The 23,659-nt window shown below is 43.1% G+C and overlaps 2 protein-coding genes and 1 long non-coding RNA gene across 4 annotated transcripts in view; 1 reads left to right on the forward strand and 2 right to left on the reverse strand.

The window, feature by feature from the left end:
- Positions 1 to 2,900: 2,900 nt before the first annotated feature.
- ankrd40 (ankyrin repeat domain 40) lies at positions 2,901 to 9,964 on the reverse strand. Its single transcript, XM_063221115.1, has 5 exons — positions 9,430 to 9,964; positions 8,305 to 8,453; positions 7,473 to 8,189; positions 6,689 to 6,870; positions 2,901 to 4,150 (listed from the first exon to the last, which is right to left on the reverse strand). The coding sequence occupies exons 1-5, from the start codon at positions 9,561 to 9,563 to the stop codon at positions 4,010 to 4,012; spliced, it is 1,323 nt and encodes a 440-aa protein (XP_063077185.1). The 5' UTR covers positions 9,564 to 9,964; the 3' UTR covers positions 2,901 to 4,009.
- Positions 9,965 to 12,187: 2,223 nt separating this feature from the next.
- Positions 12,188 to 13,985, forward strand: LOC134460439 (uncharacterized). Its single transcript, XR_010037104.1, has 3 exons — positions 12,188 to 12,226; positions 13,012 to 13,038; positions 13,636 to 13,985. It is a non-coding gene; the product is annotated as an uncharacterized LOC134460439 (long non-coding RNA).
- Positions 13,986 to 20,535: 6,550 nt separating this feature from the next.
- Positions 20,536 to 23,659, reverse strand: part of radil2a (Ras association and DIL domains 2a) — a 46,320-nt gene continuing 43,196 nt past the window's right edge. For both annotated transcript variants that reach the window (XM_063221126.1, XM_063221133.1), the window contains exons 15-16: positions 22,398 to 22,537; positions 20,536 to 21,967 (exon numbers count right to left, since the gene is read on the reverse strand). In XM_063221126.1, the coding sequence (XP_063077196.1) occupies positions 21,868 to 21,967; positions 22,398 to 22,537 (240 nt within the window). In that variant the 3' untranslated portion in view covers positions 20,536 to 21,867. The remainder of the gene's footprint in view (positions 21,968 to 22,397; positions 22,538 to 23,659) is intronic.

A 23,659-nucleotide genomic window follows, 5' to 3' on the forward strand; every position in this document is an offset into this window, starting at 1 on the left:
AATAATAAAAAAAGGCTTGAAAAAACCCCCAAAATATTTTTTTAAAAGATGCTTTGATGTGTATAGCATTCCATGATAATTGAGAGAAAAAGACAGGAGGAGGACTATATAGGCTAATGTATATCTACAGTTGAAACCAGAAGTATAAGGAGGATGCTTGCCAGTTTGACAGCATAACTACCTTTAAAACACGAATGTGACATCATGTTGTGGGGGTTGTTCATCTGCTGGAGGAAGCGGCACGCTTTACAGATGGCAGAAGAAGACATCATCTGCCAGGATTAGGGGCGCAAGTCAGTCATTGGCCATGGAGCGAATATCTGCATGTGCTCTCAGTGGTTTTAGGATATTTCATCTCTAACACATGAACATCAAGGTTGACTTTCATTGAGGAAATGTAATGCAGTTTTGATAACTTACCATAACTGAGACAGGCCAGTTCTTTTCACAACTAAATCAGAGTTTAATTAAGTTTTCATTTAGGGGATGGTGACAGGCCACTGGAGGTCACGGACCCAGGTGCTACAACAGCTGCTGAACCTATGGTTACGCCCATGGCCAGGATGGTCCTTGGCGGTCAATGGGTCTTCCAAATGGACAGTGACCCAGAGCATACAATAAAAATGGCTTGAGGACAGTGTCAATGATTTGGAGTGGCCATCACAAATCAAAAAAATGACCTAAATCCAATGCTGAAATGGTGTGTAGACCTGGTATAGTCTACAAGCATGGTCGTTATACCAGTAAGTAATGAGCCAATATTACTGCCAGCTATTGTTAATGTACAGGTAAGGACGTTCTAAACATTTAGGATATCTGTGCTATATTTTTTTAATTTTTTAATTTTGTCCTCTTATTTGCACATAATAAGTGTGGAAAATATATTACCGTATGTTGCACTGGGGAGTGAGGTGCTACAGTCTCACTGTACATGACTTTGAAAGGCATTATGATACTTTTCACTACCTCAAATATATGTTCCCAACATACTAATACAACACTCCTATAATGTCCTTGATCACTTGATGTGGGAGTTTATTTGTTGAAAACATGGTTTGACAAAGAAAGTTAGCTATCCTTCACTCCCTATTTTGCATCAAATATACCAAGTTAATACTAAGTACAAGTCTTGTTGGGAGGGGCAGAGCAATGGCAAACTGATAGTAGGACAAGCCCCTTCTCTGGAGCAGCGTTTCCTTTTCAGGTCAATATTGATTCGATTACTCCCTCTAGTGGTTTGTTTTGGTACAAGAGAACTCCACACTCTTCACTGCTATATACTGGAATACTGCCTCCACAACAGAGGATGACTTAACATCTAATCTAATTTAGACTCATATCCTGCACAACATAAACCAACCCCTCCCCCATCTCGCAACTGTTTATACTTTTTTGATCTGTTGGTGTATGATACACTGTACAATGCAATAGTACATAATATATAATTTTGAGTCAATCTTTCTTTTTTGTCGAATGTTAATGTTAGCTTCTTATTTTAGTTTTGTAAAGCACTTTGGGTCAAATACTGCTCTGCTAAACATACAATAGAGATACAATTTAATTGATTTGACCATTTGATAGGTCATCTGCATCTCTTGTGTCTTCAACTTTGCAGCATACTGTATGACTGTATTAATATTCTGAGAGATGAAAACTGCATTTTCAACACTGATTTTGCACCTTTAAACTTGTTACCACTGAGGATTTTCCTGGTCAGGGCATCTGCTAGAATCCAATGAGCAGACTAAGGGCAAAAGAAGCCCTTAAACTGTTCATTTACAGTGAAGTGGCAACCAATCACACACTCCAGCTCCTGTTCCACCATGTGCCTTTCACAGGGCCAGCGTTTTATTTCAAAGCACTCAACATCCTCACTAACTAAACTCACACCCACTGCAGACGCCACTGGGCTGCCTTTCACTTCCATTATTCATCCATGTTTTATGTGAGCCAGCATCTAGTTAAAAACTGTGAATTATTGGGCGATAGTGTGAGCGCGTCATGAAATGGAACGTCATCCAACATCCTAACCATACCCCCTGCTTTCAAAATAATACCCTCTAGCACTGCTGCCTCCATCACCATTTTATAGTGATGACTAAATGCTCGTCTGCAGGGTGGAGTTTGCAACATACCAGTTGAGTGGGCTCATGCCTTCTTAGTCGTCTTTTCCTTGGTTCAAAATAAAACACGTATTCCCAAAAACAGTAAATAAAAATATTAAGTGGATTAGCGCTGTACACAAACAAATTGGGTGTTATAAACATTTTAATAGTAAAATCACAGGTTTTAGGGCACTCAATGTTAAAACAAACAAAACAGATATAATAATATTTAAGGAAATAATAAGGGCTCTTTGTATTTTTTTCCCCACTAGAGAACTATTTTGAACAGCCACCCATGAACCAGTTAAAACCCTTTTTGCGAGTGGTGTACTCTTCCTAAAACATAGTGCACCCCTGAACCCCTTTTCACTAATATGCATGCGAGAGATGGTGTGTGCATATTTGAGTAAACGTAAATTCACTTGACAGTTAAGTCGAGACACAATAACCAATTGCTTGGGAGAGGATAACTTGAATGACAGCTGTAGGAGCCATGAGCTTCAACTGACAGCGGCACACAGCGACAAAAACTAGTCAAATATCCAATTATTTCTTAAAAAATTTTAAAAAGGAAAAGGCTTAAGGCTTTGTTTGAAGGTCAAAAAAAGACTGATGCCCACAGATTGAATTTCATCCCTCCTGTCTATTGAAGGGATTTTTGCAAAAGGAAGTTAAATGTTTTGTGGAAGCTCTTTCAGTATTTTGTTCCTCTCTAAAACTAAACTCTAGTCCGCCTCTCAACTAGACAACATCTTTCTGCTACATCCCTTACTTTCTCCCTCACATACAAACAACTGGTTTTCTCAAGCGTTTTATTAATACAAAGTTATACTTCAACCGTTTTGACTCTCAGTAGACTTACTAAAATGGTTATTTATAAGTATTTGGTTTTAGATGTAACACAGCTATTGACAAAAATTCACTCAAACGACGCGAAGGAGGAGAACAGAAACAAACAAACTTCTCAAGTATCACATATGATGGGGTGCCAACTCAGTAAAGTGCTCATGGGTTCTTACGAAAACCAGAAAAAGAAAGAAATAAAAAAAGTTAAAAACACATACATAACCATACTTTGCAGCCAGGGATTTTTTTTATCAAGTGTCCTCGCATACTGTTTAATGAAAGATTTCCCACACAGCATTTGCAGACAAGCAGCTAAAACCCCAAAAATATGCTCTAACAGCCTCGAAAAACAGCTCCCCCCAAAAAAGAACCAGGGTACATAAGTGGTTAGCATTAGCGCGCTAGCTAGCGCTGGTCGCTACATTGTAGCTTTTCCATGGCACACCGAAGAGCACTAATAAGGACACTAGTTAACATTGGTGACACAGAGCCATGGTGGAGGAATGGAACAAAGTACTGTAGTGTAGTGTAGGCAGCTAGTCTCCTTTCCTCTCTCGTCTTTCCTACAACAGAGAGAGGCGAAGACAGACAGTGATGACAGCAAGTTGCAGGATGACTTGTCCTCCGAGGAACGATACTGCGTATGTGTTTGCGTATGTGTGTTTGATGGGGACGGTATGTAAAGGAACAAATAAACAAGTGACAACAGAGGTACCCAGAGCTAACGACTATCTGGCTATCCACCAAAGGATCCATGCTTGGCTAAATCACTAAGGGGGAGACACAATGGGTCTGAGACATTTTAGCATCATGATGTTACCAATGAGGAATCAAGTCATATCATGATGGTAGAGACCCGCGAAAGGAACCGAAACCTTCCAGGGTCTGATTCTGCTTGGTTATTTAAGTTTGTTGATGGTGGTTGATATGACACATCGCAAAAGAACTTTACCCAAAATAACAAAAGAAGAACCCAAACGATGAGGTGGGATGGCGTCAGATGGAGTGGCGCCAGGGGGCCCCCTGTAGGCAGGGTGGGGAGGTGGAAGTGGGGCAGATTAGTAGGTGAGGCGCGAGGCCTTCATGTTGTAGCAGGGCCGGTCGGCCAGGCCGGAGCCCGTGAAGAGGGACAGCCCCTCAGCCTTCTCCAGCACCACCTCCAGCTCCTGGAAATCCTGAAGCCGCGCCACGTCCTTATCCTGCACACACACACACGAGAGAGAGAGAGAGAGAGAGAGAGAGAGAGAGGGAGAGGGAGAGGGAGAGGGAGAGGGAGAGGGAGAGAGAGAGAGAGAGAGAGAGAGAGAGAGAGAGAGAGAGAGAGAGAGAAGCCTTATGAATAACGCCAATGTGCCATGTGGAGGAACCACATGCAAAAGCCAGACAGTAAAAAATGCAAACACAAAACACCAAAAGAGGCGGGCAAATGATGACCAAGGCTGCAACAACTTATCATGTAACATCAAATTCAAAGTACGTTTCCTCGATGGCACAGCTGTACAGACTGAGTGTGCCATGTGCTAACAACACTGACTAAGATAAACAAGATAGCATTTAATATAAACAATCCTCATCCACAACAATTTAACGCTTACACAGGCTGCACGCAGAGACAAACTACATTAGCCATTCAAACACTTTCAGTGTGTGGCTACGTGAATTTACTTCTAATAGAAATTTGGTTAAAACTCACTTAATCAAGGAAAGTACTAAGAATGACATCTAAAACACATCCATTGACACAGGAATCAGGACATTTTTGTCTGTTTAGAGCAGGGGTGGGGAACCTTTTTCATTCGAGGGGGCACTGAAAATAGTATTAAGTCCTCCAAGGGCTGTACTATGAACACATTTAAGGATTTCCTGCTTAGGCCCTTGCTTTAGGCCTATATTGAAGGTGGCCACCTTTACAACAGAAAATATAACTTAATTGTACTGCAAATGTAATTCATTTTTTATAAATAAATTAAATAATATATATTTTGAGATGTATATATATATATATATATAATATTTTTTTTTTACAAATCATGTCACATTTCATGTGAAACTCCATAACATTAAAATTAGGGGCCGGATAACACGGCCCATGGTCTAGAGACCCAACACTAAGTGCACAGTTTTGAAGTTAAAATGTAATACATGTAAAATCACCATTGACCCTGCAAATGTTCACTGGCAATTACATGCCCACTCTACCCAATTATCTTTGCCGTTAAGTGAAGTGTTACGCTGCTTGCCACACAGACACATAAAAACCTCTTAGCATGTGCTACCACTGCACAGGAACTTTAGAGGACATTCCCTGTTACATCATAGTCATTGTTGTGGAGATGGTCCCCACCCCTGCTACTGTTCACAACTTCCTCTCTAGGGTTTACTCTATTTTTTTCTGCAAGGTGTTTAAAGGGTTTAGGCCAAAGCTCTGCGTTGGGCAGTGGTTCAAGCTCTTCCACAACAGGTCTACCAATCCCTTGCTTTGTGCACGTGCAAGTGAGCAGTCATGATGACATTCTGCAAGAGGTGGGGTTGTTTTGCTAGGGCTGGGCTAATGCAGTGTTCCATTTGACTTGGAGACCATAACAGGTGACGTCGAAAACGAAATACATAAATGCATTCCATTTGTACAGCGGGTTTAGATATAGCTTGGTTTGCTTCAGTTGTTTTTAACGACATTGGCCAGGCTGGCAGGAATAGGTCATTTTAGCAGCACCGCTTCATAAAAAAGGTACATTGTGTGTCCTTTCATTGATAACTGGACTACAAGTTACAAGTTACAAGTAGCTCTATGGACCACCACACCCTAACTGCACAACTGATCACCTGGACACAAAAAAATCACCTACCACTGCAAAACATATATAATATATTTTTTTTGCATACCACTCACTTAACAGCAATCTGTGCTGTGTCAAACTGTGTTTCCGGGTGGAATATGACCATGTATTGCAAATGGAGCACGCTCCTTATTTCTGGTGACACAGTCATGGTATTCTCAGAGAGCCCATGGGTTTGGTGTAGCAGCTATACAGCTCCAGGCCACTATTAGAATAGCATGAAAAAGTTGATTTATTTCCATAATTCCATCAATAATGTTAAATTGTCATGGATTGTAGATTCATGGCCCAGTCGTTTAACTATTCCAATCATTCAATTTTTTCTTTTAACATATTTTGGCCTTCCAGCTCAAAATTGATTGTCTATATGCAGCCCCTTGTCTCCTCTGCTGCGTCATACAACTGTAAAACAAAGCCTGGGGAGTGTCTTGATGAAAACTTAGGCTTTTGATCCCTCTGTCTTTCAAGCACTCATGGTTTTCTCTATAGGATGTGTCTACTCCAGGAGGAAAATGCGAAGGAAATCGTTTCTCAAACCGCTTTTAAAAAACAGAAATCGTTTAAAAAAAAAAAAAAAAAAGTTAAAACATTTTTACAACATTTTTGGAAACTATGGCGGCCAAATTTAAACTATGGCAGTGCGCCATAGTTTCCTCAATGTATGGGAAACACTGCACCTCCATAAAGCTTTTACAAGAGCCCTTTTAAGCGTCAGTGGGTCTAACACAAAATATTCTGTGGCTGTTAAAAAAAAAGTCAAACACTATCTATATATTGCTGGCACTCTACTGCCAAAATTCCAAACACAGCGTGGCACAGCGTGTATCAATCAGTGATGAGTAGTACTTTTCTGAGCATGGTGTTGTGGGTCTGTGTGTATTAGAGAAGCAAAGAGTGTACCTTTCTGAGCATGGTGTTGGGAAGCTTGCGTATCTTCTCCACGTGCTCGGCGCTGATGTCCAGCTCCCGGCAGCAGACGCGCAGCAGAGAGCGGTACGTAAGCTCCTGCCGGTCCAGCTCCACCTCGATGAAGTCGTTCTCACGGGCGTTGGGGTTCTGGATACGCACCTTCAGGACCAGCTCTGAGGAGACCAACCAGACAGACATAAGATTAAGGATTCAAGTTTCACTTATCACACATCTTGTAAGAATTTGTCAAGGTCCTCAAACAGTAAATAAAGTGTGTGTAGGAAAACTGCTGTAGTGCAACATCAGGCTGACAGTCAAAGGTGGTGACATTCACCTAACTGTGCGTGTACACCAAAAGCTACCTACTCTACATGGACGGTCAGCCATCTCTATGGAGGGTTGGCAAATAAAGCAACCAAAGCAAATTCGCCGGGAGTGAAGCAACCTGGGCGACTACTAGAGCGAATTTTAGCGATCAAAAGTCAGCTAATATTATGGTAATGAGCTATGACTCAGTAGCCAGGCTGTGCCCTCCTAGTGACGCAACACTTTCAGCGTTGCAACTAGTCAGGTCAAGAGCAATACAAGCAGAATTCTGAGTTCCCGAAAATACTGGAACTCATCCCACTTTGTGGGTAAGCAAACAACCATAAGCAAACCAAGAGAGGCGGGTCAACTATGCCGTTTGGGAAATGTTAATTGTTATGCTATTAATTGCTATGCAAGAATGAGTTGTAGTGTTCACTTGACAGATGAGGTGACCTGCATCACTCACCTCGACAGCTGACGGGGAAGGTGCTGGTGAAGAAGAAAGGCTGGAAGGCAGGCATGGAGCCGGGGGTGATGGTCTGGGGCCCGTTGAGCTGCTGGGGGAGGGACTGCTGAGGGATGGACTGCTGTCTGCTCAGGGCGCTGTGGGCCCCATTGTGCCCTCCTCCTCCACCACCTCCACCACTGCTGCTGCTGCTGCTAGTGCTCTGCGACCGCATGTGTGGGTGGTGGGTCTCGGAGATCTCGATGGGCAGGCCACCGTTCATGGTGGGCGTGGGAGTGGAGGAGGCCACGCCGTTCTGCTCTGACACCGGGATGAGCCCACCGTCTCTGGGGCTGGGCAGCGACGAGGGCGGATGAGATTGTGCTTGATGTAGCTGGAGCGGAGAGGGTGCGGTGTGAGGTGAGGTGATGGGATGCGATGGTGGAGACATTGGTGAGAGCGAGGATGGCTGGGATGGCTGCTGCGGGGGCGGGGGCTGTGAGGAGGGAGGAGGGTGCTCCTGGGTCGGGGAGAGGGTGGTCGGGGAGAGGGTGGCCGGCTCACTGTCTGGGTCATCTGTAAGTTGATGGTCGCTGGAGCCATTCTGGCTGCCGTTTTGTGCTAACATCAAGCCGTTGTCTGCATCTAGCTTGCTGAACAGGAAGGGTGGGTTGGACATGTAGCTGGGAATGATTGGCAACTCCGGCTCCTTCACCTCAGGCACTTCCTCCTCTTCCACTGGAGAACATAATAGAAAAGGTATTGGAATCAATTTTCATCATGCCACTTCAGAAACACAAAACAACTCACTTAGGATGTTGACAGTTTCAGCTGGGACTTAACAGCCATTTACCTCCAAGCAGTCTTCTAATCTCAGGTTTGGATGTCAGCTGTACTGCCAACTCCTGTTTCGCCGTCACAATATTCTGATCAGCTCCTGAGTTCAGTAGATATGCCACTACGTGTTTGTGGTTTCGTTTGCATGCCCAATGCAAACACGTCCTAGAGGAGAAGATCACAAGACAAGTTGAGCTTCAGCTGAGGGAAGAGAAGGACGCCACAGTGTGGCAGTATAAGACATTAAGAGAAGATAAGATAACATAAGATAAGATGAGATAAGATAAGATAAGATACGATAATAAAAAAAAGATATTGTCTGTTACACTTGTCACAATCTTGTATTTTGACGTGGCTACAGACTTTCACACATTTAATAAGGCAGGGAATGCATAAGATGTTTGGTTGGCATGTTGTTGATAAGCAGCCGAATAAAAAAATAGTCAACATGTATCAAAATAAATGGGTATATATTGTTGGTTATTGCCGTTTTATTGACAACAGTAAATTCATCCAGGGAAGCCGCTCAGGTAAAGGCGACGCCCTCCATGCGTGGTGTTCTGACATTCTGATGCACGTGCGTCAAGAAGAAGACACACTTTATATTGCAAACAACTACTGTAAATCGCAAGCTCACCATTTAATTACGTTGAGCCATACTCAAAGGATAAGTGTAAATTCTGACTGACAAAGAATGCCAATGTAATTCGTGTGCCGTGCCATGCCATGGAATGGAATGGCATTCATCATTGTGCCATGGGCTCTGTCCAATGTTAACCCACTTTAAGGGCGTAACGTGGGCCAGCACTCACTCGCAAATTGTTTGTCCATTAATTGCACGCCTGGCAAGAACTGCCCGCTTCTTCATTAGGCCCTTCAGCCTTGTATGGGCCAACTAGCGGGATAAATGGCCACTTTGCACACATTGCTCTGGTCGTGGAGGTGGTTAAATTCGTAGTTGTCAAATTGCTACCTAGCATGCTAGCTAGCCAACAAAACCAATAAAGCTAGCATATCAAGGTAGACTTCTCAGCGACACTGCTCCTGTTGCTTCATTTCAAAACTTACTCATAAAAATGAATTATGAAATGTGTACTACCATTGCTCCCAAATTATCTGTGGTAACAAATCTTAAACTTACCAGCCGTTGATTTCATTCTGAGAGTTGACATTTACTCCGCTCTCGACCAGCCTCCGCACTTCGTCAATGTCTCCGATGGCACTTGCCTCTCGCAAACCTTCTTGCAATCCTTTATCCAACGATGTTGTTGACATATTTCTCTTAATTTGTGTGACGCCTCATATGAATTCCCAATTTAGCACGCTTGCTAATCTTACAACGCAGTGACGTGAGGCTAACTATAAATAACGTTCGACTCCTCAATTTTCGGTGAGATCAAATGTCAAGATGCCGCTTTGTTTACAGGCTTAGCATGAAATATCATTGATGGAAGAGATAAACTGGACAATGGGGATAACCGTGTATCTACTGCGTACAACAATATAATATAAACATTTGCACTTTTACCCGGTTATCAAAGTCCCCCGTTGGCTGGCTTGAACTACTCCTCCCATGTTGGGGAGCAGTTTTGAGAGTGACAACGTTGGACCGTGCTTTACGTTCCTACTGTGATCTGTTCCTGCCCTGGGGACTGTCCCCTGTTGAATGTGAAAGATGAATTTGTTCAATAATTTCAACCCAGTCAAACAAGGCACCGAAAGCTCCGAAATTGCTATTTATTCACCAATTAGCCTATATCAAACACTTGAATATGTATCCTAAATTGCCAAAGTGATAGAATAGACGGTCTATTCACCATGGTGTAACTTCAACATATTTTTTCTATTAATGTGCAGACATTACAATTATTTTGGTCTGTCACTCACTGCATCTCACGTTTGAAGATAGTTGACATTTAAATGACTCTAGGCCTGCTGCAATTCTTCGCCTCTAGGTGGCGCTACAATACAACTGCTGGCTCTGACTGCTGGCAGAGCAACTGCTGGACGCTTTTGAGCCTGGCTATGTCATGCAAGTAAACATCAGTGCTCATAATTGTGCCCTGAGACTGCAGCATACTATGCGTTTTGTTTTAAGTTGTTGTTATAGCCTACTTTCAGAAAAAAAGGAAAACTAATTGTAGTGAAGTAGGCAACCTTTTCCCATCAGCTACAATGAACTTAACCTGGCTCTCACTCAGATGGATTGTCATCCATCTGGAATTATGATGGTAACCTTGCTGTTCTAGCCCGTGGTGTATTCAAAAAAAGCTCGAACGTGATTGGAGACAGTGACGTACTACTTCAACCAGTCACATCGAAGCGGCCCGTGACGTAGTTTTCAGCGACGCGAGATAGAAGCCACAACAGAGCAGTTAGCATGTTGACAGTAGTTCCAGCCCAGCTAGCATGTGTATAGTGGATCATTGCTGGCGTTTGAACGGCAAGCCGCCTGTGGTATGCCACCTGTGTCCGACATCAGACCACTGACGGTTACAAAACACACAAGGCATCGGTGGATTTTGGTTGGCAATCCGACATAGTGCACGAGTACTCTGCAGGGTCCAAACAGCGGCATGCTACCTGACAATCCATCTGCGTGAGAGCCAGGTTACATGCTACCAATGGAGGAGGACCGCCTACTCATTTGGTGCCAGCATTAGTGATGGTAATCTGGCAAAAACGCGCCGGAACGTGTTTCAAACCGTCAACTGTGAAAACCATTAAACCACTGTTCCGAAGTTTGCTTCAGTACGGAAAAACCACGTGACATATGACGTATGAAACAGTAAACCAGAGAGATTCTAGAATGAGAGGGGACATATGGCGGCCATCTTGGTGACGCCTCCGGGGTGCTATTTCGCGATTAAGTAGACCAGATCTGAGAGTCAATGGGAAAAATGAATGGGGAAACTGAGTATAGGACGGAGGGGAACCCAGCGGTTATGAAAACCATATGGTTGGAACGACCGTGAAAAACTGATCAACCTAGACTACTTGGTTGTGTCATACGAGTCAAAATAAAGCTTTTTGAGCCACTTTTCTCACGGTTTTTTTGACAGAGCGCAGGCGCAGTAGTTCCATAACGGCACGAGAGCAACGGCTTTTCACAACTGAGCATGTGCATAATTTCGCGTGCGCCGATGCAGCCAGATGATTGGATCACTGTCAACGCAGCTCAGCAGGCACATTGGCTCTTGTTACCAGAAAGGCGGGTAGACGCCATATTTGCGTTACGAATCTTCACCGTTAATTTCTATGTACCTGTTCTATCTCCCCTTACTAGAATATATCTCAGAGTAAACTGGTTCAGTTTTCCGAAAGAAGCTGCAGTGTTTCGCGCTGCCACACGAACCAGCAGGCGCGCGCAAATGTGTTTGGACTGTTGCAGAGCCGTCTGCTAGGTTGCAGTGGCGAGAATAGATAGCCTATTTTATTGACTGCCATTAGGTTTATAAGTCCCACTTGATAGACAAGTAGACAACATCATCATACGTTATGAACACAATAAGGAGAAGACATTCATGTTCAGCAACATTTTATTCTGATCGCCCAAAAAATAGCCTAGCCTAATAATAAATTAATAAATAAATAAATGTGGCATCGTAGCCTTTGTAATGTCGTCTACCTCAACTGCCTCATCAGTAGCCCAAAATGTCAAATGTCTGCTGGAAGTTAGTGTGTGCAAAAGTATGAGAGCAGTCCAATATTGGGGGTAATGTCGCAGATGATGAGGACACAACATCTCATCTTATCGAATTGAGTCCGTTTAATTGCAATCATGACTTTTCACCAGGAGAGGGCCCTGTTACTGAAGCTTCAAGTACTAACCCATTTTTTTGAAGCAATGTGCCTAATGGTTCAGAGCTTCAACAAAGCTTCCTTGGCCCATCACTAGCCAGCATCGTTTGCATCAGATAAATCACAACAAAGATATGGTAAGTTAGATGTCTTGAAATGGCTATATTTTCTTTTAGTGAACACATCATGGGCATGGGTTTGTCCGTTTCTGACGGGGTGATACATATTGCAGACAAAATGGACGTCTGCTTGCCACCAATGTGACATATATTGATGAATAAAACTTAATCAAGTATGTGTATTTCGCTGAAAATGATTGACCAGCGATAAAATGTTATTCAGACAAAATTGCCAGCCATATGAAAACAATGCAGCCTCAACAGCATGCAGTTGCTACTAGCATTATTGGTTGTGTTCTGGTCACCATTAGGCATGCCAATTTACCTATGATAATACAGTAAACCGTTTACAGTCCCATACGTTTTGTATATCCTACCATGAGAGAAATATACACCAGGATTGCATTAACTACTCCCGGTGTGCACGATTAACTTCGGGTCTGATTAACTTGGATGGCATAAAGAGCTGTTCACGTCAGACGAGACAGGATGGGGCGTCTTGAGTTCTATTATACACTTTGGAAACTGCATTACGGTTCGACGAGAGGAGCATGCCGTCGCACTTTTGCCGTTGTTATTGTGCGCGATTGTATTCTCAAACACTTCAGCTGTGGTCAATTCAAATAGTCGATTCGTGAGTGTGCTAAGCACTTCGATAAGTTGTAGGTGACCATCCCTAGTTGATCGGACGACCCAAAGTTAATCGTGCTCACCGTCATAAGCTGGGACACACACACACACGCTGTGCCATTGTTAATTGATCAATGGTGATGTCTTTTCTCTCTCTCTCTCTCCATTATTAGGTGACCCAAGACCCACGGTTATATAAGGTATGTCTGATTTATTACATCCATTGCTAGGTCAGAGGCAAAGAGTACATTACTGAAGCAAGCAAAGCCGTATTGTTAAGGGGTGTAAAACCCATTTGTGTAAACAATTCGTTTTTTTTTCATCGGGGTGGGGATGTGAAATGACTGAGAACCTATTATCAAGGTAAATAGGACCCTTGCTGACCTCACCTGTACCTGTGCCCTCGGAAGGTATCCAATGTTACAGGTTTGAATTCTTAGTAAGAGTAACTGAAAAGTATATGTGCTGTCCTGCACCACTATCCACCTAAACCTACATTAATTTCTCAAGAGACTGTACTCCTCATAACATTACAGTTGACAGACGCTTTTGATCAAAGTGATGTACAAGGGCAGTAATGCAAAATGTGGGTGGAAAATACTCTGTACACAGAGTAAGTAGCATACACTGTTGTTAATGAACTTTAAGTCACCTAGAAATATTTTAAAATGTGTTGCAATCAATTCCCGTGTTGTTTTTGTTCAAAACCTTGTATGTAGCCACAATTGTCACACATAACCTTCTGAAATGTTTGTCTAATATACTTCTATACTTCCTTTGTCTGTGTCTGACGCCAGGAGGTGTATGAAGAAACGACAGCATAGAGGACCCAGCACATCCCCTCACAGATTCCATGCCTTTCAAAATATTAGAACAAGATTTCAAGGCATTTTCCTTAAAGAACTTGCAACATTTCAGGAGTGCGTCACCATTTGGGTTTTCATTTTGTACAATACATCACCTAACACCAAGAACGCTACATTTTGTAAGCTATGTTTTCTTGCATTGCCAGTAACCAATATTTAAAAGAAAAAAGAATGTGTATATATAAATTGATATCTTATTTGTCATTATTTACACTTTCATTACTGTACATTGAAAAAAAATAGACAGTGTTTTCTTTTCACAATAAAATTGTATTTACATATGTTCCAATTACTTGTGTACACCATTATTTACACCATTTGTTCAATATTCGATTCGATATTGTGACAAGATTCCACTTCTTTGTTCCTAATGGATGATGGTTAGATTCTGAACTAATGCCGTGTTACATGTTCCATTATGTCTATGAAATCTGTCATTAGGTGAGAGTCCAGTCACAAAAAGCCTCGCTCACAACCAGTAGCATGAAGTACCTTAAAACCATAGGTGGTTTTGTACTGATGTTAAATGTAAGGACTGTTGTTGACTGCTGCCTCATTAGGCTTTGTCCCAAACCCAGAGCAGACAGTCTCGTTAATGAAAGTGGCACATCTGGTATTTAAGTACACATGTTCTGTACAGCTGTCAGCAGACCATGATAACATTTCCAACTCTTCAGTAATGTCTAGATCTTGGTGGGGTAGTGTAGTGTAGATTCTATACACATGTGGTTGTACAGGCACATTTGAAACAGGCTCAACACAGAAGACCAAAGAAATGGAATTGTGGTAGTGCAACACGTATGACCTGGCTGGCTCCAAACTTGTGGTGCGCATGCTCTTCGCCAGCCATTACTGAACTCACTGTCTTGTCTACCTAGAGTGTTCATTTGATGGTTTTACAACAGTACAAGTGAGGGAAGAGCCTAATTCAATTTCCACTGTACATGTGTAGCAGCTGGATGACCCGGTCTGTGATGACAATCCCAGCAGACGCTGCCAACGCCATGACTTGCCTACCTGAAAACAACACACAATGTTAAAATAGAATCGGCAAACAAGGCAACTGTAATTTCTAAAGACTCTATAGGCCTAGTATCTGCATTTTAATTCATACCTATTTAAGGCTAAGACCTGAACAGCAGTAGGCTACTATTACTTAGTTTTTAAATTTACTGCTGACCGAAAGGGAGACTTGGGGTCCTTGCCAGTAGCTGGTGAGTGACAGGCCTCACCCTGTTTTTATTCCAGTACCCTCTTGTGTAAATTCTGTTTCCACACGAAGTAGGTCTCTTAACCATGCAAAATCTGTGATTACTTTAGTCTTTACCATCGAAACAGGTTAACAACTAGGGCAGAAAGTGAAAAGGGGAAGCCCACAGACCTATATCAATATGTATAGGTCTGTGGGGAAGCCATCCTGGTGAGTTTGAAGTCAGAATGTCGTCGTGAAATAAACATTCCATCTCTCACATGCCGACGTTTTGGGACATGCTGCATTGGCAGCGATCACGGGGATAGTACATTTAATTTAACACGAACTTAGCATAAACAAATTGGTCTGAATGTGACATCTTGGCATACTATTATGATCAACAGCACTCAGTCACCATAGCATGCGAGGTCTGGAAATGAGGCTTGTACAATACAAGTCAGTCATTGTTTCACACACATCAAAAACACGTTAGAAACAACCAAGAGGTTTTCACTCACCATTTATATGTGGCATGGACCTCTCGACTAAAATCCCCACTTAAAGTTGGTCTTGTAAACAGTTGAGGACTGAACATCGCTGCGCTCTGCTCATTATCCTTCAGTGGATCATTGGAAGAAGAGCGAGAACGTTCTTGCCACCAACTAATTCCTTGTTTTCTGTTCCTCTTTCAAATAATGAATGTTTGGTAGTTTTGATAACACTTGAAATCGCGGAGTTCATACAATATGCAGGCCGCCGTTGTTGTGCTAGCCACTGACTGTGGGGTGTGCTAGCAGCACTACAGTGTTGTCGCGCAAGATGCTACGTCATACCCGTCACCTCACTCCACGATGATTGACATTGACATTATCCAATGGTCGGGGCACGTTTATTTTCTACTCGAGGACTTCGGGCTCGACAAGGCTGAACCAGACCCCTGTGTGAGCTCACGAAGTGTAACGAAGATGCACGAAGCACTCGGGGTCTCGCGAGAGCCAGGCTACAATGAATATTGGGCTTTGCAAAATGACAATGCGCACGCACGCACACGCACACTCACACAAATCTAATGTCAGGGGATGTCATCACTTCTGCCTGATAGGAACTGGCAAACAAATCAGTAGCCTAAAATATCAATGAAAATGATCAGAAAAAAATATTTTGGAAAAATTCTGAAAGTGGAGCTAATTAATCGGACACATCATTTTAGGCTCACAATCATAGTAGAATGCCCTAAAGTGGGACGATGCCTAATGTGGGACACCTTAAGGTTTAAGGGGTGTCGTTTTGCCCCAAGTTGGTAAATGTTTACAAAACTATAACCAAATAATTGCCCTATCATCCTGTTATCATAATATCATGATTTAGTAAATGTATAGTAATACTCCAGGGAGGGGTTACAATTAAGAAGAAGGACCCTGGGTGAAGTCCATCAAATGACAAATTACATAGCATTTGGCCAAATTTGTCCTTAGGGTATAAATCAATTCCAATCAAAACAACATTGTCAATTTTTTGATAAATATGTTGGGTAGGTATATGTTCATCAGAAAATAATGTGTGGTGTATATAAAATAATGTAATATTTTATTTTTAAACCATATTATGTGTCCCACTTTAGGATAGGTGCGTCCTAAAGTGGGACACAAGATTTTCCTAATGTGGGACAGTTATAAAAGTAGTAATTTAATAAGTCAAACAATTACTATGAAGTCAAACACCATGTCCACATAAGAAAATGGATATTTAAATCTATATCATAGATGTATTTCAGTCTTTCTGGCCTAATCTACTGGAGCACAGCTATCAACACAACATTTGGGTCCAAAAACCGGAAGTTCTTTCCTCAAATAGAGCTGCCATGTTGAAGTGACCAATTGTGTGCAATGGGTTCAAACAGTCTGAGTCATATTTACCAATAAAAGAAAGTAAAAATATTTCAGAAAACATGCTCTGAATGTGTAGCTGATATGTCTTAAAGAGTGGCAGATCACATTTTGAATTAATATTTTACACAAACATGTTTTAGAGACCTTTTAATATACACTGTCCCACATTAGGAAACCAATTGTGCCACTTTAGGGATAACCATGGTTTTTGACCAACTTACATTAATATCCAAATTATTCGAATTAGAAACACTTAACATGTTTTTAAAGGTTTCCTTTGATTAGAGCATACCTAGAGGATGAAAAGGGTGTAATTTGTTTGTATTGAAATGTTGTCATTAAATTTCAATAAACCACCAAAGTTGAAGTGACAAAAATTGTCCCACATTAGGGCATTCTACCCTGCATGTCAAACCTCAACCAGGCAATTTAGATTAATCAGTAATCTAAGGAATGTATTCATGGCCAGATGAATGTTTTGCTTATCGCACAACTTGTCTTATCTGAAAACGGAAAACTATGTTCTATTAGCACTTCATTTTCACCACCATCAACTTCGAATGCCATGTGTCAAGATGACAAATTGGCTGGTGCTTTTCATGTTCATTAGAAATAATGACTCCCACCACATATTTTAGAGATCTTCAAAACAAGACCATTTCTGTTCTCTCTGGCAATTGTCTAACATCCAGAACATTTCCTGGCTATTTTGGTGTCTCAGTTGAAAAGAGCTGTATCACTTACTGTACATCGTAAGTCTTACAAGATAAAAATAAATTGCATTCTTTATCAACATGACATTTCTCCTGCTTAAGTCCATTTCCGGCTGCTGAATGCTCTGTCCTGCATGCGTGACTGGACAGCTGCTGTGGCCATTCGTTACTTTCTCACCCCAGAGGAATGAATTGAGGCTCTGATTGGGAATCAGTGAATAGTCCTGACGGCATCTAAACAGATACCCACATGGGCACAAAACTCACACACATGGGCACAAAAAAGACACACACTCTCTCTCTAAACACACACACACACACACACACACACACACACACACACACACACACACACACACACACACCAGGAGTTTTTTTCCCACCAGTCACGGTGGCAGGTAGATTTCAAAATCTACCAGTCACTCACTGTTTTTACCAGTTAAAGTGACTGGTGGGTTGAAAAATTTACCAGTCACCACTGAAATTTACCCGTCATTGGCAGGTGGACGGGTGCTTATTTCCATCCCTGACACACACACACACACACACTTGTATAAAGTAGAAGTACTCTTACCTTACATATGTAATTACAATGCTAGTAGTATAATATTACAAAGTTGACACCATGTAATGGTATACCACTAGTTGTAATTGCATTTGTAGGATTGCTTTATAAAACTCGGCATGTGTGCACGCGCACGCACACACACACACACGCAGACACACACACGCAGACACACACACACGCAGACACACACACACACACACACACGCAGACACACACACGCAGACACACACACACGCAGACACACACACACGCAGACACACACACACACGCAGACACACACACACACACACACACGCAGACACACACACGCAGACACACACACACACACACACACACACACACACACACACACGGCAGCCTGGCCAGATTCGGACTTGCCTTAGTCTCCAGACTGGATTTCCTGTGTCTGGAGGAGTCTTCCCTTCACCCACTCCTGGAGTGATTGACATGGACAGACAGGGCATGACACAGATATGAGCAATCTTTGTGGCTTTGGTGTGCAAGTATAGAAACCTCATTCCCCTCCACTTAACATGCTAGAAGTGGGGCAAGCAGCCTGCATCGTGCCCCCAAAAGACCCAAGTGCAGAAGTGGGCCATGAGGATCAGCTTACTGAAAATGACTCACCCATGATTTTGACATACAGTAGCACTACCACGAGGCCAGTTGTAAATAAAGGCACCCCGGCTCGCTCACACAGAGTCCTTGGGGTCTGAATCAAACCACAGCAGGCCCTTGTTCATTTCCTGGAAGGCTAATAAAGCTTCCTGCTCTCTGCTCTTCTCCCCCTCTCTAGTCTTCCATGAGATAGCATTTATTCCATTTCATCACTCAGATTAAGAGGAAAAGGCGTTGGTTTTCACAAAAGGATAGGAATAGGACGAACTCAACACTGTGATTTGATTTGGTTAGTGTGCCATTTTGGAGAGCTGACACAAACAACAAAGGTTGTTAGGTAAAGACTCAACTGTCATTAGTCTATTCAAAGAGAATGAAGTCCTGTGCACTTCTATGAACAGGTGTGTACAGTAGCTACTACTGGGGTTTAATTGAGTGGGTTGTTTGTTTATCGTTCTTTGTAGGACGCTTCCCAGTTGTCCTTTTCTGAAATGCATGCATTGGAGTCCTATAGATCCACTGCAGCACTACAGAGTATAATACAGCTGAACTCCCCTTTCCAGTAGAGTACATGTTAGTGTGAAGGCCTGTTACCGCTTTTCAAAATGAGGAAAATACAGGGCAGATGGAAAGTGCTGCATTTGCAAAGAAAACAGGGAGAGAGGCAGCATGATGCATCCAGCCATGTACTGTATGTTGAAAAGAAGAGGGGGTAGGAGAGGAGAGGAGAGGAGAGGGGGGGAATTGTTTCTCCAGCCCTCGCGGTCAAACTTGGAACAAACACATGGACAGTAAATACATACAGGGCTGCCCGCCGTGTCGCAAGCGCAACTACGTACGTTGCCAGACACTGGAAAAAAGGGACAGAATCCTCTCATGGGGCCCTCTTTTTTTACTTATTTTGTTTGTTTTTTAAAGAGCAGTGCTGCTTTGTGATTAAGAGTGAGAGATGCAGGCGGCAAGCAGCGCAATGATTCTCATTCTATTTCTGTCGCAAAATAGAAAGTTACACATGTCACGGACAATGAGACGAGGAGTTCTAAACACAATGCAAGCTGTGTGTGCATTCAGACCGGCCTGATTCAACCGTGCCTCGAGTAGGATATTCCCACGGTCCAGTTGTTTGAACAGCATTATGTACCTGACTTGGTAAAGTACAGTATCACTCCACCCCACTTGAGCTTACTAAATCTACAGGGGCCTGATTTGACTTGAGATGTACTCGTGGCATCTCAGCCACTCTCTCTCTTTCACACACGCACACACACACAGGAAGCACAAGTGCATAGCCAAGCAGCCTAGAAAGGCTCATGGCAATGTCAGCAGGTATGGCCAGACGTTGGCCCGTCTAGTGTCTTCTGTTTTTTACTGCCATCTGCAAAAGTAGAATACCCTTTAAAAACTTTCCCATTAAAAGATGGAGGAGCCCGACAGTGTTTGAGAAGCGCGGCGGATGGTGCAACATGCAGCAGCAGCCAGTGGTGGGTGAAATACACAGACAAAGCAGAGTAGCGGAGGGAGGCTGGCTGGTGGAAAACCGCAGGCTGCTATAAACGTCCCCAGTCCTGCCCGCCACTGCATTCCCCCCCGGGGGCCACACCCAGAGAGCCCTGCCGCTTCTCCCCGTTAAAGCTCAGCGGTTGTCCAGCAGCTGGAGTTCTAATTACGTGCACACGCACGCACGCACGCACGCACGCACGCACAAAATACAGATGGAGGAAGACGACAGTGTATCCAAAGCCATGTGTGTGTTTCACATTCATAAACAAAATCAAAGACACATCTGTCAAACATAAAAGCTGTTTGTGTCTTTCAGACCATGTTACGTTCAGGCAAGAAGACAGCTTTTTTTCACATTTTCATTTCCAAATATTTATTAAATATATAATATATATGACAATTTTAACATATAGAAATATTACAAAAAAATTCTTTGTCGATTGTAAAAATCAGGAACAATAACACTGCTGAACTGGTATAGGAGGGGGTGTTGACATCATCAAGGCATTTTAAAAAACAAACACGGCCATTATCCAAGAGCGTCTCAGAGGTCATAGATCCAGCATCCACACATCTCAGTCACTGATGCAAACGCAACTTTTACAACATTTTTAAAAGCCACAGAGGAAATAGAGAAAATACTTTTTTTTTTCAAAGCAATGACAACACCAAGTGTTGAGATGGCTGGCACACTGAAAAGTCTCACAACTGTGTTGTGCCCCTCGGTAATATTTGGTACATGTATGTATACGGATATGCCTCTGGGCTATTAAGGGACACGCGGGGGAAGCGTGGGTTCTGTGTGGTTCTGTTTGCCGGGCGGCTGGAGTGGAAGTGACCTTGGCCAAGTGTATAAATAGCTTTGCAGAGCCAAGGCATCTGTTCACCGCAGTCCTCTAGCCCAGGACCAGCAGAATTACATGGGATGGTCAAATGTGCTTTAGACCTCACAACACAACACAACCTGAAATAGTCCCAAACGCCTCCGAAAATCCCCTGTAAGCACAGTAGTGAGGCCAGAGCTCTTCTGGGCTCAGGTTTGGGCAAGTGTAGGTTTCAAATTGGTGAGGATGTTTTCTTTGGTACGGACCACGGAATACACCCGCTCTTGCACAACCATAGATGACATAGATAGGGTGTTGATTGGGTGTGATGTGTTGTTTGTTGGTGTTGATCATGAAAGAACAGGTGAACTCACAGAAACGTAGGGAGAAGGAAAAGGCCAGTCTCTGTTTCAATTGTCTCTTTTCTTCTCCTGCATTCACAGCCTCTATGTTTCTGCCCAATTCTGTATTTCTGCCAGAGAGTCAGTGGAGAAAAGCCTCGCAGGCCTGTAGAGTCCCTTGTATCCACAGTTGTGGATGTAACCTGTGTGTTTCACGACTCCTGTGTGACCTGAATTAAGAACAGTCATATTTCTCATGGAAATGTGTGTCTGTGCATGTCTGTCTGGTAGGGGCTGCAGGGTTGGGTCAGAGAAACAGAGAGGTATTTGGGGTTCTCTTCATCTTAAGGGACTTTATATCTCAGCCCTCAAGAAATCCAGCTATTCCAGGGGACCTCCACCACTGTGTGTGTGACCAGCTTTCCCAGAACTGAGCTCCATTTGGTTTGTAGCATCCATAATGTTCACTGCTGTGTGTGTCTGTGTGTGTGTGTGTGTGATTGCCATATTTTGTTGGTTCAGCACTTGGTCACGGAGCTCCTGCCGCTGCATCGAGCTTCTGTCTTGGCCACCAGCAGCCGCAGAGAGTCACCAGCCGTCCTAATCAGCTCTCGGCCACTGCAGACATCACAACACATGGAAAAACAGACACAGGTTCAGGTCCATGAACAATAAACAGTGAACAGTAAGCAAGTTAACGTTTATTAAGAGAGCTTTTCATAGACAAAAAAAAAAACAATCATAAAGTGCTTCACAGTGCCAGGGTTACTACTGCTGTACTGCATGTATAAGCATGGAGTACATACAGGTATGCCACTTATGGCTGTAGTAACCTGTTTAAAGTAACTGTTTAAAATGGCATTATTGCTGCCAAATAGATATTTAACATTTATTTGTGTGTCTATGTGTTATGTATGTGTGCACATGTGTTTGTATGTGTGCATGCTAGCCAGGCTTGGCTACCTTACACAATGTGCTGGTGTGTGTGTGTGCATTTAACGCTTTCTCCTTGTGCGACAGTTCAAATGTGTAAATGCTTGTGACTTACGTGTGGTAGTCCATGCCCACCAGGCTGACTCCGTTGACGGCCAGGATGCGGTCGCCAAGCCTCAGCTTCTGGCTGCGGGCGGCTGGCGATTCGGGCACCACAGACTTGATGTAGATGCCAGTCATCTTCAGGGGAGTTTTCTAGCATTGGACAAAATAAAACAGAAGCAAAGCAGGCAGTAAGTGTCTAGATCTGACTAAGGTATCACGAAACGATCCAAACCTCTCGCTGACCTGGAGGATGTGCTGGTGGCCAAATTTCTAACCAGAGAGGAAGGAACGAAGGAAGGAAGCAAGGAAAAAGGAAAAGGGGTTTTGTCGTGGCCATTTGTTTGGTTTTGATGTCTTATTGAAACGTATGATTTTCTCTACCGGAGAAACAAAGTCTTAAGGACCTCAGTTTTAAGTTGGCCATAGAGCTGTAACTTTTCCAATGTCTTTCGTGACAATGGTGCAAAAAAGGCCCATTTGTAAACAAGGAAAGAAACTAGCCAACAACAACAAAAAGCAAAAAACACAACCTTAGCGATGGAATGTAAACCCTGAACTGACAGTGAACCATACGAGTGTGTCATGTTTATGTGTTCTCAGTCATCTGTCCTCATGCTTCCTGTCTCACTGCTGGGAGATGCTCGGGGGGGGGGGGAGAGAAGAGGAGAGGAGAGGAGGGCAGTGGAAAGGATAGGTGAAAAGAGGAAAGGGGAAGAAGGGAGAGTAGAGGCAGTTGAGGTGAGGAGGAGAGAGGAGAAGAAACTAATATGTAAGAAAAAAGAGGAGAGGAAAGGAGAGGATGGCAGAGGAGAAGATAGACCAGAAGAGAAGAAAAGAGGAGAAGAGAGGAAGGTGGGGGAGAGAAGGGCAGAGGAGAGGACAGGGGAGCAGGAATGCACCTCATCTGAATATGCATGCTCCACACATGTGGCCTTTTATGTATGTGTCTTTCACAAGGGCCCTGCTTGAGGTCAAGGTGTTGCAGCACCCCATAACACACACCCCCCCACACACAAACACACACACTTTGCACATTCTCTCAAACACCGTTTCAAAATAATAACCCCCTACCTCCAAAACGCCACATGCGGACAAACGTACTTAAGCAGCAAAAACACCATTAGAGGACCTGAGACCACTCTGGGGACTGAGAAAAGAGGCCGACTCTCTAAACAACAAATCTTGATGTTGCACAAGGCCCCCCCCACACACTCAGTGGTGAGCGCTCCGATAAAGCACAGACTACATTAAAGACAAATCATATCAAAACAG

This window comes from Engraulis encrasicolus, chromosome 2, assembly GCF_034702125.1.
Source record: "Engraulis encrasicolus isolate BLACKSEA-1 chromosome 2, IST_EnEncr_1.0, whole genome shotgun sequence".
NCBI classification, from domain to species: domain Eukaryota; kingdom Metazoa; phylum Chordata; class Actinopteri; order Clupeiformes; family Engraulidae; genus Engraulis; species Engraulis encrasicolus.

What these genes read in the sequence shown, in the direction of transcription:
- ankrd40 (XM_063221115.1), bottom strand. Translation starts at nt 9,563, where the DNA reads ATGTCAACAACATCGTTGGATAAAGGATTGCAAGAAGGTTTGCGAGAG. An exon ending in CAGAATGAAATCAACGGCTG is followed by an intron (nt 8,454 to 9,429) that starts GTAAGTTTAAGA and finishes CTTCTCCTCTAG; the next exon opens with GACGTGTTTGCATTGGGCAT. An exon ending in CTTCCCCGTCAGCTGTCGAG is followed by an intron (nt 6,871 to 7,472) that starts GTGAGTGATGCA and finishes TGGTCTCCTCAG; the next exon opens with AGCTGGTCCTGAAGGTGCGT.